At 33.2% G+C, this 6218-nt stretch overlaps 1 protein-coding gene across 4 annotated transcripts; it reads left to right on the top strand.

Annotated features, from left to right (window-relative positions):
- Positions 1 to 949: 949 nt before the first annotated feature.
- LOC127860114 (uncharacterized) lies at positions 950 to 6012 on the top strand. Of its 4 annotated transcripts, XM_052397931.1 has the most exons (5): positions 950 to 1232; positions 1718 to 1828; positions 3367 to 3436; positions 3861 to 4676; positions 5239 to 6012. In XM_052397931.1, the coding sequence occupies exons 3-5, from the start codon at positions 3415 to 3417 to the stop codon at positions 5691 to 5693; spliced, it is 1293 nt and encodes a 430-aa protein (XP_052253891.1). In that variant the 5' UTR covers positions 950 to 1232; positions 1718 to 1828; positions 3367 to 3414; the 3' UTR covers positions 5694 to 6012. The 4 variants fall into 4 exon arrangements, with proteins under 4 accessions (XP_052253891.1, XP_052253892.1, XP_052253894.1 ...); XM_052397932.1 differs by lacking the exon at positions 950 to 1232 and having other exon boundaries at positions 1533 to 1778; XM_052397933.1 differs by lacking the exons at positions 950 to 1232; positions 1718 to 1828 and adding an exon at positions 2785 to 2841.
- Positions 6013 to 6218: the final 206 nt, after the last annotated feature.

The raw sequence follows: 6218 nt of genomic DNA, 5'->3' as shown, positions 1-6218 counted from the left end.
ATGTAAAAGTATAACGAGCAGTGGAAGCGATGCCTCACTTTAATGCATTGCATTTCAACCCGCGAGGTATAAGGGGTCAGTTCGCGGTTAGTGTGGCTGAATGTCAGAGTTTATATACAGGACAGACCTTATGTGCTGATCGGAGTTCGCGGTCAGTAAAATAAAATAGATTCTTAATGTGTTTTCAACAATACCATGATAAATATTATTTTTAATTAATTAACAAGAATTATTCCATCATATTTTCTAATGTTTTATTGCATCATATTGACTAATGTATTAAGTATGAGCGCGATGATTCTCGATACTGTTAATAATCGAATCAAATAGCAATTCCCGATAAACCACTTAAACAGGTTTGTTCGAAGAACGCGCGTATACATATTTAAAATATGTACGGAGACTTCGCGTGTGGCCGGTTGACTTTGGTTTTCTGTTTTGTATCTATAGGTTTATGACTAGCAATATGTAATAATGTAAAATAAGCCGCGAAAACTCCGCGTAACATCCCGTACTGCGTTTGATGGAGCTAAAAACTGCACAGAAAAAGATATTAGCTATCCTTGATCTCATTCGTTTAAATCTTTACCTTCCATAAACTCCAACCACAATCAACGCCGTATATCTTTTTTAAAAGATATTTCTTGTTTAACTTCATCTAAGCTATCAACGTATGGTCACACCATATAACGATTAACAGAACTCTCCAAATTATTCAATCGTTTTGCGTTTTTAACGCTTTATAATTTTATCAATTTCTACCGATGGTTATTCGTAAACGAAAACGTAGTTTCAGGATGAGTCTTGGTCACAAAGTTTTATTTCGCTCACAGATGGACATCGTTCATTAAATCATCATTATTTTTTTGAATCTGTGCTTAATGCTTGAACATTCTCGTTTTGGCAAACTGCGAACAGGTCCCTTTAAGAACAAAATAATGGGAAGTGTAATACAACTGTCTTGATCTTTTTCAGACAGTTCAAAAATGAGTCTCGGGTGTCGGAAATCAATCACACCAATGCAATAGTGCTCATATATTCCGTATTTAAGTTACATTTAAACATGGCTTTTACTTAATACCAAGGAATGCATAGCATAATTTGAAACTTTAGAAAATTATAACAAAACAATACGGATAGAAAAGTGTGTTGTCTTTAACAGTGACTTGTTTTTGGTTTTGTAGAAAAATATTTTAGACGAAAAATAATTGAATTAAAGTTCACGACACTAGGTTAGTACTCTTGATCATGCAAATGTTTACCTTGTAATGTTGTAAATGGTACATCTAATATGTCTTGAGATCTTCAGCAATTTGTTACTAAACGAATACTTTCAAGATAATAATATAAATCACACTAATACCCAGTCATTGTGACACAACGTGTGTAATTAACTCGTAAAATCTGTTTGATTATTGGGCATAAATATATTTAGAAGAAAGCGTCATTAAAACTAAACATGCAAATCTATGTCTTTTGAAACGCGCTTTGTTATCGTGTGACATTTTTATGCCACCATACTAATAGTGTTACACATATGCACAAATCACGTGAAGTAATGCATTATTATTGTGCGTTCGTTGATGTTTTTGGCTTATAATGTATCTGTGTTTACGTTATTTTGGTTTGAATTTTACATTTTATACAAGCTGGTTTATCTATAGACTGTGATATATATTGACGTAACAGGTTTTTGTTGTTTTTATCGTTATCATAGTTTCTGTGATAAAGATATACGTGGATCGTGCTGTTAACCCACATTGATGCATGAACAGGAGGTAGGAAGTAATATTGTGTGTAGTGTGGAGAAAATGCAAAACATCAACAGGTAATAATATTGGTAGATTTGTGTTTACTCTGCGTATAGTTAACATCGAATAATCAGAAATGTGACGCATACCAAATAATAAAAACTTCCTTTTTTGTATTTTAACAGTAAATATTATAAAAAGAAATAGGCGGCTGAGCAGTGTACAGCACACTTATCAGAATGCACCTTATAAAATTATTTGTACATTTAGAGGTATCGCACACTTCTTTTCTTACATGAACAGTGTTGAAATCTATTCGAAAATTCGAGTGTTTATATCAATGAATATTTAACTGTTAATAACTATTTATAAATATTAATGATTAAGACGACCCCAAATCCTAATTTATAATCAATGAAACAGTCAGGTCGTCAAGAACGACAATGACGTTGTATTTATTCAACACACGTCTTTGAGTTTAACTCGAGTTAGAAAATAAACAGTTCTGCTTGGTTTTCGAATGCTCTTAAGTTGCATTCATTTAGTTTTATACATTTAGCACGGCTCTACCATAAATAAGAAATTTGCTTAAATTTATCCATATATTTCGACAAATGCCGAAACGTCTTCTGCAGTAAATGTGTTTTTCAAATAAGAGTAATTTCTCTTTTATAAATCTACGTGTCTTTTAACTATACAGTCGCAGTTTAAGTTATTATTTAAGCACTTATCAACCCATTGTCAATAATCTTTTTTTCAACAACAAATGAATGTTGCATATTAATGTGAAATTGAAACAGACAACATATTTAAAACATTTATTTCCGCCAAAACCTTGATCTATTTTAGGGTTCTATTCGCATAAATGATAGCAAACCCGTTGCTGCAATAAGTGCATTTTATTTTAACCTCAGTCACGTGATAAAACTTAAAATCCCTGACCCGTTGAATTGTTTCTTGGAATAACTTTGTGTTTCGTGTTGTTAATACATGAAGGCTGATTTCAAATGGAATTGTTAAAAAAGCTCAATATTTTTGTTAAGAGATGATTTTAATACAATTTTCGGATATTGAAATGACGTTTATTCAGGTAATTAGTTACATTTGTAAATAAGCAAGTAAAATACAGTTTATCTTTAATGTGTGTTATAACAGTGTTCAACAAGATTACTTTCTTGTTTGAATGAAATCGGATTGGATTGGTTAAACATGAAAAACATTGATGACGTATAATTTTATGTTTCAGATAATTAAGTAAAGTTTATTCCGGTTGTCAGTTGCATTTGTAGGAACAAGGAATTAAAACTATTAAATGTCAATATGAAGAAATTGAAAATTTTGCCGTTGCAAAATAATTATATATTATTGTGCAATCTCAATAAATATGGTGTCCTTATCGTATGGCGCATTCAAGAAAACATGTCGTACACAGCTGTTTAAGTGTCGCACACAAACATGTCGCACACAGCTGTTTAAGTGTCGCACACAAATCACATTATGTCTCAAAACAAATGTCAGGCATGCTATTATTTCTCGAAATGCTGCAACAGTATCAGTCCTACAATCAGTCCTATCTTTTCAATCAGTATTTGAATAGAAGTGTTTTTTTTTCTAGAAATTGAAATGAGCGTTCACAACGAGATATAGAGATAGGTTAATTGCGATGTCGGAAGGTAGTGAATTGGGTAAGTTTGTCTTCATAGATTATACCGAAAATAAAAATATGCGGCATAAAACTTAAACACAACTTTATGAATTAAACAATTAATTTAAATTTAAAATATTAATTATTTTTCTATGGCTTAATCTTAATGAAAAAAGGGAACAATTTACAATTTTTTTTATACAATATTCAACACATTTTATCTGAAATGTTTTCTATGATTTAAAAAGTATGTTAAGATTAGATCATTTGCAGGCGAATTATCTTCCCACTAAAAATGCATACTCAAATTGAATAGAAGAGTGTTTTCTATTCGTACAAAATACATGAGAGCTTTGAACTTAAAACGAAAATGTAGTCATAAATGTTGGTGTGAAGTATCTAATTTTATGACACGAAGGACAGTAAAATTATAAATAGATGCATTCCTTTTCTTTAATTTGCAGATGACCACGCAGATGGTGCATCCGTTGAGCACGAGAAAACCTTTCGAATGTCGGCTGCATGTAAAACACTTGCGAATGTTCGCTTCAATGCAGCCGACAGCCTTGCAGATTCCAATTGTTTGAACAAAACAGTAATGAATCACACAAATACATTGACAGTCGCAACGGCTTTTTCTGAGAATACCCAGCAAAACACAAGGCTTCCCATGCCCATGAGAGAGATTTGTCTAACTCCAAGTGTGGACCCTGATTGTGCCCCTCTCCATGGGAACCAAGTATTTCTGCTATCAAACAAAGACACTGCTACGCAGGATGCTTCCCCATCGCCCCATATTTCTCCCAGCGTTAAATACATGACTCAGACAGAGGAAGCCTTACTTAATAATGTGACTGGAAACATAACATTAGGCACCGATCTAACAGAGGCTGAAAATTCAAGAGATGTAATTGATACACAGTCGGTAGTTGAAATCAGGGCATATAATTGGAAATCCGAATTCACAGAGGCACTCGATGAGGCGACATATGATTTTCATGGCATTGTCTTAGATGGTGTAAATGAAATGCAGGCACAAGTTTCAAAGGCAGTAAACACTGTAAATACAAATAAGAAAATTGCAGTTATTGATATCCATAGAGAAAAGGAAGATGCGTTAAATTCGTTTAGAAATGAGATGGCGCTTGAAACATCTGCAGCGTTAAAGGAAATAGAAATGAAGAAAATGCATGGTATGACAGAACTGGCGGTTAAGGATGAAAAAAGTGTATATGCGCGACTCACAGAGTTTACACTAGAACCAACGAATTCCATAACAGGTACTGGAGGCACTGAAATAAATGATGATTATTAGTTAAATCTTATATTTTCATTACAGTGTATATATTTCTTTCTTTTGCTGCATGAATAGTCAACTTTTCCTGTCATTCTCCTAACATTTTTTCTCAACTCTTATTTCTTTCATTTCAGTGCTTTTTTTTTTATCTCCCCTTTTGAATTATTACCTCGATAATAGATCAAGCCTTTCTTCATATCGTTGTTTTGCTTGTTTTTAGATTATATTTCATTCTGAAATTTATATTTTCACAAAATATTGAAAAAGTTAATTATTAAGGCTTTGATTAGGCCTTGAGAGAATTACCTTATAATTCTTATGGAAGAAAGCTAAAGAACATAAACCTAGCAATGACTTCTCTTCGTGCATGTTATTGCTAGGCGTATGTTATTTTTAGCGATTTTGGCGATCAGAAACGCAAATATAGAACCTTTATTGTTACGATAACTCTATAATTGTGTCGTTTTGTACTGAAATATATAGCAATAAAAAGTATAGCCAACGTAGGTCGAATAATTAAAATCTTTGCAATTATTATATTTCAGATATGAGAGATGTTCTTATTTTACACTCAGATGCAGATCGGGATCTGGCTAATGAAATCATGAATACTATAGTCAACGAATGTGTCTTTAAAATATTTATTGACGTTTATGCCAATTTTGCGACTGGAAAATCTAAGATGGATATTATTGACAATATAATGATAACATATCGATGGGTGCTGTTTTTAGTAACCCCTGATTATAAGCTGAACGGATTCCATAACTTTCAAGGTGGCGCTGTTTTGATAAAAGAGCTGGAAGAAAATGGTAATCCCCATGGTCGGTTCGTGCCGTTGATAACCGGCGGGATAAAACGAAAGGACATTATACCGGCTTGGTTGAAATCACTTCAACCTATATATTTTCCAGATGAGAAATTCATTGAAACGATTGTTAAGCTTGTCAAACAGTTCCGTAAGTGTAAAATTACCGGTAAATCGGTATTATACACATGAGATGTGTGTTTAACGCATGATATGATTTTCGAACTGCACACCTTTTTTAAAATATCGTTTTTGGCCCTTTGGTTATGATCAAGCACCAATTTAGTAATCATTAATCATGATTGAATTACATTCCACCGTTTTTCAGCTTTTAGTTATTGGTTTAAGTCAGAAAAAGGGGTTATTGTTAACCCTGGGATAGATTATCTTACATGCACAATATGATTTCTTGATCATATGATTGCTTCTTAATCCACGCCATAACATGGAAATAAGTATACGCCCTCATTTTACCCCGAAGGGGTAATGTTAACGTCCGTTTGTGGGTAGGTTAGGGGTGGGGGTGGGTGGGGGGGGGGGGCGAGATTTGTGAGACTTCAGTTGTCAGGTGTTTGGATGGGATATTTCTGATTGTTTGTAGAAGTCAAGAAATTCTGAACTGATATAAACAATCAGAAATCACAATTTTTCTCGTAGCATGCCCATAATTCATCCTTAAATATCAAGGCCAAAATTCTTTAGTCAACGTAATAAAAT

Source organism: Dreissena polymorpha, chromosome 15 (genome assembly GCF_020536995.1).
Source record: "Dreissena polymorpha isolate Duluth1 chromosome 15, UMN_Dpol_1.0, whole genome shotgun sequence".
NCBI classification, from domain to species: Eukaryota; Metazoa; Mollusca; class Bivalvia; order Myida; family Dreissenidae; genus Dreissena; species Dreissena polymorpha.
Note: the sequence above shows the minus strand (reverse complement) of the source record. Positions and strands in the feature narration are given on the sequence as shown.

Coding starts and splice junctions, on each gene's coding strand:
- LOC127860114 (XM_052397931.1), top strand. CDS start 3,415: ATGTCGGAAGGTAGTGAATTGG. Junction 3,437..3,860: donor GTCGGAAGGTAGTGAATTGG/GTAAGTTTGTCT, acceptor TTTAATTTGCAG/ATGACCACGCAGATGGTGCA. Junction 4,677..5,238: donor ACCAACGAATTCCATAACAG/GTACTGGAGGCA, acceptor ATTATATTTCAG/ATATGAGAGATGTTCTTATT.